General features: G+C 37.6%; 1 protein-coding gene across 3 annotated transcripts in view; it reads left to right on the forward strand.

Annotated features, from left to right (window-relative positions):
- arhgef10la (Rho guanine nucleotide exchange factor (GEF) 10-like a) overlaps window positions 1-17,921 on the forward strand; it is a 389,757-nt gene that overhangs the window by 233,946 nt on the left and 137,890 nt on the right. For all 3 annotated transcript variants that reach the window (XM_057845783.1, XM_057845784.1, XM_057845786.1), the window contains one exon: window positions 2,708-2,829. In XM_057845783.1, the coding sequence (XP_057701766.1) occupies window positions 2,708-2,829 (122 nt within the window). The remainder of the gene's footprint in view (window positions 1-2,707; window positions 2,830-17,921) is intronic.

The raw sequence follows: 17,921 nt of genomic DNA on the forward strand, positions 1-17,921 counted from the left end.
ATTGGGTAAAAATACTAAGATAAAGAGAATATCCTATAAAAATGTTGGAGTAGAGAGATAAAAACAATGATGACATTGTGTTGCTCTCTGTCGCATTTTCTCCGTTCTGAATCTTCCCCCTTAATGGGCTAAATTATAAATCAGCTGAAATCTTTACTCTGCCGACGTTATCACCCAGATGGAGGCGCTAGAGCGCTACAATGACAGGCGGGGTTAGACAGCAGTTTAAAAACTCATTTCACATCATCTGCGCTTTGCCAAATTTTTTTATGTAGTAGAATCGTCTCAAAATATGATTTTAATTCACATTTTAATGTTATTTAGTTTTTTTTTTTTTTCATCGTGTCATAGGCACTTTAAGTTATCAAAATGGTGAGTTTTCATTCACGGGCCTGAGCTGGGCAAGTAGTTGTGTACAGGCTGCTTCGCCAATTCTGTAAGATGTAAGGGGTTGCCACATCAGCAATGCCTATCTTTTTACAAACCAATCGACAAGAACATAGTTCCGCACTGTTAGAGTCAATTTGACACATTGTTTATTTGATATACGGCACACTTGAAGTACATTGAATTAAAATTATTTATTGTCATTGCAGTGTCCAATGGAATTGTTGTAATGGGGACATTGTGGTGGCTCACTGACAAGAGATGTGTGTGTGTAATATTGACTTTGACCACTTTGGCGGACAAATTCCACATTAAGTTAATTGGGGGCATTTTGTTCAATTAAGGCCAAAGTGTGAGTGTCCCTAATTGGGAACGTGCTGATTTTCAGGTCAGTGTCTTAAGGTTAGCCGTGTGTCCTTGCGGGCCCGCCTCAGTCTTTAAAATATTTATACGAATAACATTAAATAATGTATTCATTCGAATCTAATTACGTTGCACGCCTGCTGATTGGTTGTTTTTTTTCCCCTGCAGATGCGGTAGGTCACAGATGCATCACGTAATTGCTATCAGGAAGCTGACATTAAAGGCCTATTTATGGCAAATCCATGCTCATCACAATGAAATCTGCGAGCGCAATCATTTGCCGCATTTGTCCTTGTAAAACAAATACATTTACGCGAAACGCCATTGATGTTTTAATTTCATCATGTCGATCGGCGGCGTTCGGGTCGTCCTTCGCGCTGCGTGTTCGTAAGGCCGTGTGAATAAAAAGCGGTTTAATTCTTCATCCCCGCATCGTTTTCTAAGCTTTTTTGCCTTGAAAGTGACAAGGTGCAGTCGATTTGTAGCAAGGTGGCTTCTCTCCTGTAGAAGTTAGGGAGTTGGAGGGGGAAAAAAGTTCATCATTGTGTGTCAATGGGATGCGTGGCGATGTGCGTGCGCTCGTTAATGTTGTTTACTGTTATTCATCATCATTACGAGGTTGGGAAGACTGAAGGTCAAGGCTAATTTGCGCTCACCGCTGCTTGCCGTCGTCTTCTTCTTGCATCATGAGCGCTGGCTTCACACTTAAACTGGTGGGGGCACCGTGCCGCTCTGAAACTTTCTTTTTGGGAGGGTGTAAATGACAGGGTGGACGTGTTTACTTCATCTTAGAGTTTAACCCATTGGTGAAAATATAGAATACTGAAACATAATCAGTCATTGTTGTCTCCTCTGTTGATATTTCACCATGACAGGGTGGAAATGTTAAGCTTTTTGACATTGAAGTCATTGTGACAGGGTGGACAGGAATTACAAAGCCAGTAATTGTCGGCACATCTGTTGATATTTCACCAAGACAGAGTGGAAATGTTAAGCTTTCTGATATTGAAGTAATTGTGACAGGGTAGACAGGAATTACAGGAAAACATGTAAAAGCTTTGATGAAATTTTTAAATATATATTTAACCCTTGACACTTCAGACCTTTAACCCTCCGTAGGGAAAGCAATTATTTTTGGTCCTTCAATAAAACTTAAATGTTAGCCATTATTATTATTATGATAAAAAATTTTTTAAAACTTATTCATCATTATTGGGTTTTATGAAATATATTTTTTATGATTATAAATTATTACATTGTCAATTAAAGCAATTTTTTTTTTACATTAAAATGAATAAAAACAGGAATACATCTGGTTACGATTCTCTAAAGTAGATTTATTTATTTTTTTAATTGTCTTTAAGTCATTGCATGTCATTGACGGCGATAGACAGCCATTTTATGTTAACACAGAGAACTGGCTGTGAATCCATAAAAAAAAATCTGAGGGATAACCAAGGTGAGAGACAGACAAAAAAAAAAAAAGGCAATGATGCAACTAGCAAAGAAAGAATAAACAAACTGTCAAATGGCAGCAAGTCAATATCTCGGCAAGTCGCCTAGGATCGGTTTAAAGACACTGCCGGTGAGCTGGAATTGGATGCAGGTACGACGTTGGGAACTCATCCCACATCTCTGTAACAAAACATTCTGACCAGCAGCAGAATGTGACAAAGTCATCCCAGTCATCATCCTAGCTTCACTTGCTAGCTAGCACAGCTATTCTCCCAGTCCAGCCCAACAGCGTCATCACCCCCAGTGTGCATTGCGGGTTTAAAACATGGTGCCTTCCGTAGGTCAAAACATGTACTAAATATTATAAATTTTAAAATCAATGTCAATAATATATGTGTTTCTAAGAACATATTTTAATTAAAGAGAACAATTGTGGCTTCTTGGAGCCAACAAGTCTTGAAGTCCGAGGCTTCCTTTAAAGGTTGTTTTCTGAATTTTTTAGGCGAGGAAAACTCCCCCGGCTGGCTGTCCGGCGAGCACGAGGGCAAGCCGACGGCCCCTTTTTGGGGTCCGCTGCTTGTCTGTCACATGCCCGTTTTTGCGACCAAGTCCCCTGAGAGAAAGGTAAGTCACATCCTATGAATTCCCTTCATTACGTAGCCATAACGGGTGTTAATTCAATACTTAACAACTCTGCCAGCACACTTTCGGGCTGTGCCATTGTGAGAAATGAAGCTCGTCGCCGTGTTAAATCGATCCTCCTTCTGCCTTAAATGCCTTTTCCCCCTCATCTCGTGGCGTTTACTCCTTCTTGCCAGTTTGCAAGAACACTGACGATTTTTTTTTTGTAATCGTGCTGACAAAGAGTAACAACCGACACGGGTGATAACCTATCCTCGGCAGTTCAAAAGAAGTCTTTGAGGGTGTTCATCTTTGTTTGCGATAACTCTCTCCAAGATAGCAAAGGTTCTTTAAGGATTGTTCCTACGAAGGGTTTCACATTTTTCTAAAACATCATTATCCCCACTGTAGTCACTTCATGACTTTATACGACCGTATTTTTCGGACTATACGTCGCACCCGAGTATAAGTCGAATTTTGTGGAGGTCATTTTATTTAATCAGAGACAAAGCGCAAACATAATATTTTATAGTAGGAATAAAACAGGGAACAAAGTGCTAACTCGGTATCTGTTAACATATTGAGTTATTCAGATAATGATAAGAAAACAAACTATTGATGTCACTCCAAAATACTACCAAATCCACTCAAGTCTACATCTTCAGTATCACTTTTGAACAACTACACCAACTTGAAGTACATATGGAGGTGGATTTGTCTTTATTATTCAAGCATATAAATGCTTCAATCAAAACATATATTTTCTATCCAAAAAAAAGCCACTTCAATCAAAAACATTGTTTGAATGCAAAAATAAATTTGAAACTCAGAAAAATGCATTTGAAAACTTTTTTATTGTTTTTTTTTGTTTTTTTTTTGATTGAAACAGATTGAAGTAATTTTGTTTTGCTTTTGGGCCACATTTTGGCTAGGACATTTGTGTGTTCATTATTCAGTCAAAAAATAAGTTGCTTTAAACAAACAAACAAAAAAAATCAAATCAAAAATCACTTCATTCATTAAAAAAAAAAAAAAAAAAATTCAATCAAAAATACTTGAGTACAAACACTCCATCAATGGCGGCCAACCACGAGAGGACGACGTACACGAATCTCTACTCGGATTAGTCAATAAGTGGAAGCCCGTTCAAATGTTTTCCAATTTAAAGTTTACGACAAATAATTTTGCCTTTGCTGCTGATTTTCACATTCGAAAGTGAAACGAAACTCCTCATTGCACACAGTTCCTTTTGTTGTCTTCATCTCTACGTTCTCATTTTTGTCATCCTTGCATTACATACTATTTTCATGGTGTAAAATGTGACGGAAATGTTTTTTTATTATTATTATTTTATAATTATTAGCTTATCTGCGCAGTCCACGCTGCCTGTAGGTCTATTATACAGTGCTATGAAAAAATATCTGAACCTTTTGGAATTTCTCTCATTTCTGCATAAAATCAACATCAAATGTGATCTGATCTTTGTCACAATCACACAGATGAAAAAACTGTCTGCTTTAACTAGAACCACCCAAACTTTTATAGGTTATCATATTTTAATGAGGATAGCATGCAAACAATGACAAAAGGGGGGAAAAATAAGTAAGTCAACCCTCTGCCTTTAACGAGCAATTGAAACCAATGTTTACCAAACAAAGGTCAGGTGTGTGCCCAATCACTAATGAGTGGTTTAAAGCTGCCCTGCCCACTATAAAACACACCACCTGGTAAGAATTGTCTTGATAAGAAGCATTGTCTAATGTGCATCATGGCTCTGTTTTTTCCGAAATTTCCAGGTTCGCGGTGAATCAGTAACAGGCACACTTTTGCAAAATAGACAATGTTTATTGATTAGAAAATGCAGAATAAATGAGATTTATTGATTACAATCCCACAAGCGCAAGCAAACAAGTATCAACAAATGTCAACGATGACGCTAGATTTGAGTTTGTCAACCTCAGAATCCCCGCGTTACCGTTACAGCAAAACGAAATGTCCCTTCGCAATGAAAATCGCTTACCGTGACTAATGAGCAGGAAGCCAACACACTCCGGTAAGGCGGCGAAGGAACAAAGCCAGGCGATCCGTACGTGACCCGCTGGCGGACTTCACGGGTCGCCCGGAAATGTCCGTTTTTTGTAGGGACGCGCCCCACGGAGGTGTAGAGGCCAACCTCCGTCCCCGAGCGGTGCGGCCTTGTCCAATGACAAAAATTAAAGCTACTTTTGGTTCAGCCCCCTTGAAAAAGGACAAATGAGCTGTGCTGCAACAGACGCAACAAATGGTAAATATTATGGGTGCAAAACAAGTTATCTCGTGAGATTCCCTTCTAGCTATGGGATCCAGGCGTGTAACTATGGGACACAGGCGTGTAACAAAAAAAAAAAAAAAAACTTTGGTGCAAAACAAGTTATCTCGTGAGATTCCCTACTCAAGCGCGTCTCCTAACTATGGGAACAAGGTGAAAAACAATAGAAGTTGTTCACAGACATAAAAACAATAGAACTTGTTACAATCTATGTCACAGAAGCAATCATACATCACAAAAGCATAATGTAATATTTTCCCCCATCACTCTGTCAAAAGAGCTGTCTGCGATCAAGGATTGTTGATTTGTATAAAGCTGGGAAAAGATACAAAACCATCTCTAAAAGTCTGGATGTTCATCAATCAACAGTCAGAGAAGTTGTCTACAAATGGATAGAGTTTGGCACTGTTGCTTCCCTCCTAAGGAGTGGCCTTCCACCAAACATGACACCAAGGGTTCAGCGCAGAATACTCAGAGAGATAAAAAAGAACCCTAGTGTGTCTGCTAAAGACTTACAGAAATCACTGGCACAGTCCAATAACTCTGTGCACACATCAACTATATGTAAAACTATCGCCAAGAATTCATGGGAGGACTCCACGGAGGAAACCACTGCTGTCTTAATATAAAAAAAAATAATAATTAAAAAAAAAACATTTTTGCACATTCATGTTCTCAAAAAGACACTTGGACACTCCACAGACGTTTTGGCAAAATATTTTCTGGGGACTGATGAAACCAAAGTTGAATTGTTTGGGAGTAATACACAGCAATATGTGTGGGGGAAAAAATGGAACAGCTCACCAACATCAACACCTCATCCTGACCTTAAAGCACGGTGGAGGGAGCATCATGATTTGGGGCTGTTTTGCTGCCTCGGGGCCTGGACAACTCACAATCATCAATGGAAAAATGAATTCAAAAGTTTTTTTAGGATGTTTTGCAGGAAAACATGAGTCTGTCTGCAAGACGGTTAAAGCTAAAAAGAGGATGATACTGCAACAAGACAATGATCCAAAACACAGAAGTAAATCAACTTCAGAATAGTTTCATAAGAACAAAATACTAGGGCTGTCAAAATTATCGCGTTAACGGGCATTAATTTTTTAAATTAATCACGTTAAAATATTTGACGCAATTAACGCACTCCCCCCACTCAGACAGATTTAAATGACAGTACACTGAAATGCTTGTTAATTGTGTTTTATGGAGTTTTGCCGCCCTCTGCTGGCGCTTGTGTGCGACTGATTTCATAGCCTTCAGCACCCATGAGCATTGTGTAAGTAATTATTGACATCAAAAATGGCGGGCTACTAGTGTATTTTTTGATTGAATATTTTACAAATTTTATTAAAACGAAAAAATTAAGAGGGGTTTTAATATAAGATTTCTATAACTTGTACTAATATTTTTCTTTTAGGAACTACAAGTCTTTCTATCCATGGATCGCTTTAACAGAATGTTAATAATGTTAATGCCATCGTGTTGATTTATTATTATGATCAACAAATAGTCCTTATGTACCGTATTTTGAATGTATATATCCATCTTGTGTCTTATCTTTCCATTCCAACAATAATTTACAGAAAAATATGGCATATTTTATAGATGGTTTGAATTGTGATTAATTGCGATTAATTACGATTAATTAATCTTTAAGCTGTTATTAACTCGATTAAAAATTTTAATCGTTAGACAGCCCTACAAAATACACATTCTGGAGCGGCCAAGTCAAAGTCCAGACTTGAACCCCATTGAAATGCTGTGGACATGAACTAACGTCGGCAATTCATGCCAGACATCCCAGGAATCTGACTGAACTACAGAAGTTTTGTAGAGAAGAATGGGCGAGGATTAGTCCTGAACAATGTGCTGGTTGAAGTTATTACTGCCAAAGCGGGGCCACAAAATATTAAATGTGATGGTTCGCTTACTAATTTTTCTCCCTTCTGTCATTGTTTGCATACTATCCTCATTAAAATATGAAAATCTAAAAATATTTGGGTGGTTTTAGTTAGAGCAGACACTGTTTTTTCATCTGTGTGATTTTGAGAAAGATCAGATCACATTTGATTGTGATTTTATGCAGAATTGTGAGAAATTCCAAAAGGTTCAGATACTTTTCATACCACTCTATCTAACACATTGTAGAAAATCCCAAGTTTAAAAAGTGGCATCTTATTCCTAACTCAAGTAATCTCTATCTGAAAGACTTTTGCGTCCAACAATACATGCAATGACAATCCATCGATTAAATCATTAGCACAGTTGTCGGATAGACTGAAGTGCTTTTATAAGTGGAAATGCTTTGAAATACAATATCAAAAGTGATATTTTAGAGCATCTTTTCAATCCGTCTAATGCAGTTGCAGGTCTTCCGGAGCAAGGTGGGGGATATTGTCAGAGGGAATGGAGTCACCTGAGAGGGATGTTATAACGTGATCATGCAATTATCTTAATAGCTGCGGGACATCCGAGTGTAAATCAATGTTTCAACATTCGATAAAGACCTCCACGCCACACCCACCTCTTGTCGTAGTCTGCTAGCCTCATCATGGAAAGGCGAAGGTTAGCTGATGCGGCAGCTGCGCGACCGAGGGATTTCCCAGAAGGCCTCGCCAGGCGTATCTCCGCTAACGTGCGTTACACCTGACCGCAAAAAGCGGAAAGTCAATTAATATATTTCCAGAAGGCTCTCTCGCAGGATTCCGCTCGTCTTCTCCGCTCCGTGCACAAAGAAATGAAGCACCTGAGAGCTCCGGCGAAGGGCATCGCAGAAGCGTGAACTTATTTTCCGAGTTGAACGGAAGAGCTGTTGCTCACTTGTTGTCTGCTGCCAAGATATGAAATGGCATTATTATGCTTTGAAATGACTTGGAAATCATGCAGCTTCAAAGCAATACGGATTGAATCCTTTGATTGTTCGAGTGGACAAGTGGCTAGTGTCTCTGGCTCGCAGTCTTGTTGTTAGGGGTTCCAACGTGGGCAGCAAGGGAACGTTTCAGTTATAGAGTTTGACTTTAGTGGCAATATTACTTTCCTATTTTGGACTAAAGAGAAGGTGGCATTAAATGGAGTGACTCTAAGCCTTTCATGCAGAGCAGACGGTGATTTGGGGCTTAACTCAGCAGCAGCACATACGTGCCCCCCGCCCTCGCTGGTATCTCCGCTTTCTATTCAGAAAGAAGCAAGTAAATGTGCAAAGCTTGGAAACGTTTAGAAAATTCACGCAACACATGCTCTCCTTCGATTTCGCCTGTTAATGTTGACGGTTGTTCAAAATTTCAATTGCAAAAACCTTTAGATTTTCAAATGATCAAATCTACAGTGGGGCAAATAAGTATTTAGTCAACCACTAATTGTGCAAGTTCTTCTACTTGAAAAGATTAGAGAGGCCTGTAATTGTCAACATGGGTAAACCTCAGCCATGAGAGACAGAATGTGGGGAAAAAACAGAAAATCACTTTGTTTTATTTTTAAAGAATTTATTTCCAAATTAGAGTGGAAAATAAGAATTTGGTCACCTACAAACAAGCAAGATTTCTGGCTGTCAAAAAGGTCTAACGAGGCTCCACTCGTTACCTGTATTAATGGCACCCTTTTTTAACTCATTATCATATAAAAGACACCGGTCTACAACCTCAGTCAGTCACATTCCAAACTCCACTATGGCCAAGGCCAAAGAGCTGTCGAAGGACACCAGAGACAAGATTGTAGACCTGCACCAGGCTGGGAAGACTGAATCTACAATAGGTAAAATGCTTGGTGTAAAGAAATCAACTGTGGAAGCAATTATTAGAAAAAGGAAGACATACAAGACCACTGATAATCTCCCTCAATATGGGGCTCCATCCAAGTTCTAACCGTGTGGTGTCAAAATGATAACAAAAACGGGGAGCAAAAATCCCGGAACCACACGGGGGGACCTAGTGAATGACCTACAGAGAGCTGGGACCACAGTAGCAAAGGCTACTATCAGTAACACAATGCGCAGCCAGGGACTCAAATCCTGCGCTGCCAGACGTGTCCCACTGCTGATGCCAGTACACGTCCAGGCCCGTCTGCGGTTCGCTAGAGAGCATTTGGATGATCCAGAAGAGGACTGGGAGAATGTGTTATGTTCAGATGAAACCAAAATAGAACTTTTTGGTAGAAACATTGGTTCTCATGTTTGGAGGAGAAAGAATACTGAATTGCATCCAAAGAACACTATACCACCTGTGAAGTATGGGGGTGGAAGCTTCATGCTTTGGGGCTGTTTTTCTGCAAAGGGACCAGGACGACTGATCTGTGTAAAGGAAAGAATCAATAGGGTTATGCATCGAGAGATTCTGAGTGAAAATCTCCTTCCATCAGCAAGGGCATTGAAGATGAGACGTGGCCGGATCTTTCAGCATGACAATGATCCTAAACACACAGCCAGGGCAACAAAGGAGTGGCTTCATAAGAAGCATTTCATGGTCCTGGAGTGGCCTAGCCAGTCTCCAGATCTCAACCCTATAGAAAATCTGTGGAGGGAGTTGTTAGTCCGTGTTGCCCAACGACAGCCCCAAAACATCACTGGTCTGGAGGAGATCTGCATGGAGGAATGGGCCAAAATACCAGCAATAGTGTGTGAAAAGCTTGAGAAGAGTTACAGAAAACGTTTGGCCTCAGTTATTGCCAACAAAGGGTACATAACAAAGTATTGAGATGAACTTTTGGTATAGACCAAATACTTATTTTCCACCATGATTTGCAAATAAATTCTTTAAAAATCAAACAATGTGATTTTCAGTTTTTTTTTTTCCACATTTTGTCTCTCATGGTGGAGGTTTACCCATTTGACAATTACAGGCCTCTCTAATCTTTTGAAGTAGAAGAACTTGCACAATTAGTGGTTAACTAAATACATATTTGCCCCACTGTAATTTGCCCTGATGACACTTAATGACATCTGTCATAAGCATTCAGTAATGACCATGATAATGTCATTTCATAGTTAATACGGTCTTATTACAGTCTTATGACACCATTGTCAAATAAAGCATTACCCATTAACCCCAAAAAAATCAACAAATAAGCCACACTGGACTATAAGCCGTAGGATTCTAAATGAGGGGGAAAAGTAGCGGCTTATAGTCCGAAAATTATGGTAATTACCTATCATTGAGAAAATCGACTAGTGCTTTAACGATTAATCGATTCACTCGAGTATTCGATAAGAAAAAATTATACAAATTTTGTTGCTTCGAGTATTCGTTTAATTAATTAGCGTTGTAATGGTTTATTTTGAAGGTGTTTGCATTTAGTTTTATTGATTAGGGTGGATACACTGCCCTCTGGTCTGCCTCTTTTCACATGGCTGAATCCAACTGCTCCCTGTTAAGATCAATGTAAGCTAAGTTTTGTTTGAACTAATGTTTTTTTTCATGCATTCATCAGTTACTTGATAGGTATATTTAGCAGTTTTTTTTTTGGGAATATGTGTCCGAACCATTTGTTAAGAGCGTTGTAAAAAAAACTTTAGCATTTTATAGCTTTTAAGCTAGCGGACTACTATGTAAGTTAGCCAATTGCTCTTTTGTTGTACATAGATCCTCATTTAAAAAAAAAAAAAAATATATATATATATATATATATATATATATATATATACCGTTTGAGGCTCAGCTCTACTAAGAACTACTAAAATATTCGATAGCTGCAGCCCTAAAATAGACATCCAATTCATTTCAATTTGGAGGACTGGCTGTGAATGCTCATGTTTTAGTGCCAATTGCGGCGTTAGACATCCATCCATTTGGACGTTCCTTCCTTTCTCCTCCCCTCCCAGTCAAAATGGGATTGGATATCTAGCACTGTCAATGGCAGGAAATTAGTTAACAAGGATTTGAAAATGCCCCAAAATTAATAGGAAATGACCAATCAGAGAGAGAGAGAGAGAGAGAGAGCAAAGAACCCGACGTATTTTCTCCAGAAATTGAATTTTATTTCAAAAACTAATTTTTAGGAGGTTATTTTGTTCCATTTCCTTGAACTTTAGTCACGTTGGCACAAAGACGGTAAGGAAGTAAGAAATCTTGGATTAAAGGAGATCTGACCAAAGCGGCCCAATTCATCTCAAATGGACAAAGTTCTAAAGTTGCCGTGTCACAAACAATGTTTGCCCCCCCGGAGGGACTCAACCCACGTCTGGGAGCCGCTCAGCGGGAGCCGGAGAGGCCGAGCGGGCCAACTTGTTTGCCGGCGGAGATAAACCTTTATCACAGCGGCGCTGAGTGAGTCCGAGGCAGACAGATAGTCCATTTATCTCTTTCATTTTCTCCATCTCTCACAAACTTTCTCTCTCTCTCTGTTGGCGTTATCTGCGCTAATGGAGTTAACATGAATGTTTTGAAGTCCACGCCCGCTCACTCTGCCCACGCTACCTTTTTGAAAGATGAAGACGTCTTGAGGAGGCGGGGTCGGAATGGACGGTGAGGTGGTCACGGAACATAGACACAGAGTAGAAATCATATTGACTGGTCATGTACAGTATGTTTGACACACAAATGAGTTAATTTATTAGTTTCTATGGAGGTAGATTTGTGTCTTTATAATTCAATCAAAAAAATGTTGCTTCAATTAACTCATTCACTCCCAGCCATTTTCAACGGAGCAACCCCCTTTGCTCCCGGCCGTTTTACTGGATTTTGACTGATTTTGCAAGGCCCACAGAAAATTCTGTTATATTGCTATATAAACATGGAGCCCACCAAAAGAAAGGTTAGACACTATTCTTTCAGGAGGAAAAAAAAGTTAGTTCATGTCTTTTACCATTATTTAGAAATCAGCATTAGAAAATCGATTAGCTAATTTTCCAATTTCTGATGAAAAAACAGGAAAATTGATCTTTTTGTAAAAGCATACATTTCAAACATAACTGACTTTAACACAGCTATTTTTTGCTTTTGTGACATCCCAAACATCTGAATAATGTTTTCCTTCTACAAAATAACATAAACAACAAGACAAATAGAGCTTTTGATAGCAAAGTAACAATTTATTTACACATAACTAACTGAGAGATGACGCTGTTGTGGCCGCGGCTGGGTAAATTTTTCCCACATCACCGCCTGTCTTATCAAGATAGATTTTTTTTTAATCTCTCTTTTGTAGTGACCACTACCTAGTAACAGAATTCACCTAGGGAACTTGTGTGGGGCATGTGCCTTGTGTTTACATCGTTCTCCACATTTTTCTCACGCTTCTTACTTCTTCCAACTTCCGTTTCCTGACTATTTCTCTTCATTCATTTCCTTTCATGGTCCGATATGAGTTCTTACCAAATGCGCTACTGCCCTCCAGTGGCGAGTTTTATTGCTTTAAAATGGATTTTGAGCGTTGTGCTTTCGAGCGAAGTTTCATCAGAACCTAGAGATGTCTATTGTGGAAAAAAAATGTAAAAGACGCATAAATAAGTTTTTGGGACACTGAGACAATTAAAAATGGAACGTATTTATACGTTTTTGGGAGAAAATGAGTTAAAAAAAAAAAAGTCACTTCAATCAAAAAAAATGTGTTTGAATGCAAAAATATAATTAAAACAAAAAAAATGCATTTGAAAACTGTTTTATTTGATTGAAGGAACTTTTTTGATTGAAGTAACGTTTTGCGTTTGGGCCGCATTTTGGCTAGGACATTTGTGTCTTTATTATTCAATCTAAAAATAAGTTGCTTCAAACAAAAAAAAATATTTTGAAAAGGAAAATCACTTCATTTAAAAAAAAAAAAAAAGTTTTTGAATGCGAAAAAATATTTGAGACTCAAAAATTTGCATTTGAACACTTAATTTTTCATTGAAAATGTTTTCTTTGATTGAAGCAATCCTTTTTGTGTTTGGGCCATATTATGGGTAGGACATTTGTGTCTAAATGTATTCAATCCCAAAAAAAGCTTCAATCAAAAAATATATTTTCAATCAAAGAAAAAAATCATTTAATAAATAAAATTGCCCTTCCCTATTTTTCTTTTTTAAATAATATTTTTATTTGAAATTATTATTATTATTATTATTTTTTATCGAAGTGTCACTTTTTTTGGAAATGCAAAAAAGTTTTGAACTATGCTATGAATTAATGCATTAGCTCATGCATTAGCTCATGTTAATTGATATATTAATAAATGTTGGATAAGCAATTATATTAATTATTGTAATGTTACTGAAAGATTAATTATTGTCTTAAAATGCATTAACTAATGTTAATTAAGGGACCCTTATTGTAAATTGTTACCAAGTGACTTCTAAACATACCAAAAGTTAATGTCTAGTTACCGCAATATACGCAATACCCCTTTGTCTACTTAAGATTTATGTAAAGAATTGGGCCAATTGTTCCAAGAAACCCTTTGAACTTCACATCGTGTGACCTATGTTATTTTTTTTCTTGAAGAAAAACAAAACAAACAAAAAAAACATGAAAGGTAACACCAGTTACTTTGCCAAGTAAGTAATTGCTCTTACACTCAGGTAACTGAGTTACTACCTCAATGACTTTTTGGGAGAAGTAATTTATAACTGTAATTAATTACATTTTAAGATTTAAGATTTTAAGATTAACAACATTGTTTATATATATTTTGGGGCTGTCAAACAATTAAAAATTTTAATCGAGTTAATCACAGCTTGAAAATTAATTAATCGTAATTAATCGCGATTCAAACCATATATAAAATATGCCATATTTTTCTGTAAATTATCGTTGGAATGGAAAGATAAGACACAAGACGGATATATACATTCAACATACTGTACATAAGTACTGTATTTGTTTATTATAACAAAATATCAACAAGATGGCATTAAAATTATTAACATTCTGTTAAATCGATCCACGGATAGAAAGACCTGTAGTTCTTAAAAGATAAATGTTAGTCCAAGTTATAGAAATTTTATATTAAAACCCCTCTTAATGTTTTAATAAAATTTCAAAAAATTTTAATCAAAAAATAAACTAGTAGCTCGCCATTGTTGATGTCAATAATTGTACAATGCTCATGGTGCTGAAACCCATAAAATCAGTCACACCCAAGCGCCAGCAGAGGGCGACAAAACACCCAAAAACACAAGTAACAAGTGGACATGACACTGTGCTGTCATTTTAATCTGTTTAGCAGAGCATGTGCGTTAAATGCGTCAAATATTTTAACGTGATTAATTAAAAAAAATAATATATATATAATTATAATAATATAATTATAATAATATACTATATAATTATAAAAATATAATTTATATATATATATATGTATATGTATTAGGGCTGTCAAACTTATCGCGTTGACGGGCGGTAATTAATTTTTTAAATTAATCACGTTAAAATATTTGACGCATGTAACGCACATTTAACACAATTAATTTTTTAAATTAATCACGTTAAAATATTTGACGCATTTAAAGCACATGCTCTGCTCAAACAGATTAAAATGACAGCACAGTCATGTCCACTTGTTACAAGTGTTTTGTTGCCCTCTGCTGGCGCTTGGGTGCGACTGATTTTATGGGTTTGAGCATTGTGTAATTATTGACATCAACAATGGCGAGCTACTAGTTTATTTTTTGATTGAAAATTTTACAAATTTTATTAAAACGAAAACATTAAGAGGGGTTTTAAAATAAAATTTCTATAACTTGTACTAACATTTATCTTTTAAGAACTACAAGTCTTTCTATCCATGGACCGCTTTAAAAGAATGTTAATGTTGATGCCATCTTGTTGATTTATTGTTATAATGAACAAATACAGTACTTATGTACAGTATTTACAGAAAAATATGGCATATTTTATAGATGGTTTGAATTGTGATTGATTAAAAATTTTAATCGTTTGACAGCCCTAATATGTATGTAACATAGCTTTCTGAACAAATTCAGGGCAAGATGGTTCTATTTATTTTTAAGACAATCAATTATAATTTTGCATCCTTCTTTGCAGATACACACGCAACTAAAATGATACAGAGTTAGATGTCAATAAAAGCACACAACAGCTCTGCAGACATTTAAACCGGGTTAACATCTGTTTTTGCATCAGTATCCCCAAACATCTGTCATGACAGCTGAGGTAAAATCTTTGCAATGAGATGAGAGGGTTTTTTTGTTTTTTTTGTGTGTGTGTGAATCCCTTGTGAGTGTGAGTATGTTGGCATCCTATTCTATCTGACCGCTAATCCTGAGTTTTTCTAATTGAGTGTGTCTAATTGCACCCAGTCATACGTGAATCCCATCAGACGTGATATTCCTGCAAATGAGTTCCTTAAAGTTAGTCCAGGTTGATGCTCAGAAGAGAGACGACATCTCAGCAAAAATCCCGCAAAGTATCTACCCAGCCAAGACATTTTCTTTTGCTGCATTTTTGTATTCACGTAAAGCAGATTCCTCCACTGCAACATGCTGAACGAACCTCTCCATTTCCAGTAGTCGTTCTCAACATAATGATGCCCAAATTCCTTGGCTGAAAGCCTCGTCTTCCTTGGAAACTCTTAAAAGATTTCAGCCTTTCAAATCTGCGGCGGCTGTACAAGCAGTCGAGGCACACGTTTCCCCGCCCGACTGAGTTTATGAAGCATTAGGGAGCACAGGCCCGCGATGACAGCGCTCCTCTAATTCCTCGGGGGGGATTTCATCATGTACGCTTTGAAGTGTGCGATGACAAACCGGTTTGGGCCGCATCGGGATTAGGAAGCCGGGCAGCTTCTTCTGCCTCCTTCCTCAGCTGTAATACGCCGCAATCAAGAGCACATCACTGTTGTCGATTAATCTGTGTATCATCTGCGCTTAACAGTTTCATACATCAGAAATCAAGTAAACAATTATAATTTTTTTGGGTTTTTTAATCTGACACAAAACAATTTTGATTTCCCTCATATCAAGTTAATTGTCGTAAAAAATATACAAATTTAATCGATCGGGTCCGATCACGTCATTTTCAAAGTATCGGAATCGGCAAAAAAATATCGGCCATGCCTTTTTTTAATAAATATTTGGGCTGTCAAACGATTAAAATTTTTAATCGAGTTAATTACAGCTTAAAAATTAATTAATCGTAATTAATCGCAATTAATCGCAATTCAAACCATCTATAAAATATGCCATATTTTTCTGTAAATTATATATATATATTCTGTAAAATAAATTGTTGGAATGGAAAGATAAGACACAAGATGGATATATACATTCAACATACGGTACATAAGGACTGTAGTGGGCATTTCACTCTACTGTCATTTAAATCTGTCTATGCTGTCCTCACTCCGAAGCGTCTACTTTTTCCAAAGCTAGACAGCTAGTGAACGACGCCTTAATAATCAGACTTCTTCCTTTTTCATCTGATTTATTAATAAAATGGCCTCAAACCATTGTCCTCTTTAGACCGTCGTAAAACTACAAAAAAAAGTACACAAGCATTGCATTAGCAACAACGTTAGCTTAGCACGCTATACACTATACAGGTTCACTAAACATAAACAAAAAGCATCTCATACAAAAAATATAACATTTCGCTTACTAAAATAATATGTACTTTCTTTACAACAACCATACTTACGGACAAATCTTGTCCAAGGATCATATAAGTACAACATTACAACGTAGGCGTCAGGCCGAGACGTCGTGCAGCCATATTGAACTGGCAAGAAGACAATAAACCATGTCGCAAAGCGACCACAAGAGTTCGCTGTTAGACAGCACAAAAAGCCTTGCTGTAAAACTTACCAAAAGGCAGAATACTGTCTGAATGGGACATGTGCGTTAATTGCGTCAAATATTTTCACGTGATTAATTAAAAAAATTAATTACCGCGCGTTAACGCGATAATTTTGACAGCCCTAATATATATATATATTTTTTTTAATTAAATTGTTTTCTAATTGCAGCTCAATGCGTCCCGAAGACCTCGCTGTGTATTAGTTCCGCATTACTTGACATATTTCAATAATCGGAATTTGGATGTTTGAATCGTTCTCGAATCTTCCACGGCCGAATCACTCAACGATGTAATGACGGCTGGGCATGTTGTACCGTGGTTCTAAGTGTTGGATGGTGCGTCTTTACTCACGAGAGATAATGGCTCGTCATCCAGAATGAATTCTTCGGCAATGACTCTTGTTATTCCCTGGGCTTTGGGACTGTCGAGTGCCAGTTTGTCACGCATAGCAAAAGTTTCTGCCAGTGTTAGTTACGTAGGACCTTTCTTTTTGTCTTCGGTTTTCCTAACATACTCCTCATATTGTTTGTGTAGGTATTTCGCTAAATGCTTGATTAGGTTGGTTGTATTAAAACTTCTTCCAGCTTTACCACCACGCTTGACTTTATTTGTGGCATATGTTGCACTCTGCCTCTTCGTCTTTGTCGTCCTTTAAGGTGAAATGATCCCACACAGCTGACATTTTTACCGATAAAGTCTCTCGGTAAATTGGGAGACGGCAATGTAGTGTGTTGAAGGTGTGCCGTAAAATGCGGACCGGATTTTAGGGAAACCGAAGAAAAAACTGGAATGGATTATGTAAAACGGTGCGCTGGAAAACCCGGACCAGACTTTCATAAAAAACTGGATCGGAAGTCTGGATCGGAATTTTTCTGTGTCGGCCGATCCGATACCGATGTGCATTTTTTTGCCCATATCGGCGTCCGATCCGATCCAAATATCGGATCGGGACATCTCTATTTACAACTTTGATACACTATATATAGAAAAGTCAATTACATGCAATGACATTTTTTGGCCACCAGGGGCGCCTGGCTCCCCTGGCCCCCCTTTAAAATCTG

Source organism: Corythoichthys intestinalis, chromosome 9 (assembly GCF_030265065.1).
Source record: "Corythoichthys intestinalis isolate RoL2023-P3 chromosome 9, ASM3026506v1, whole genome shotgun sequence".
Classification (NCBI taxonomy): Eukaryota; Metazoa; Chordata; class Actinopteri; order Syngnathiformes; family Syngnathidae; genus Corythoichthys; species Corythoichthys intestinalis.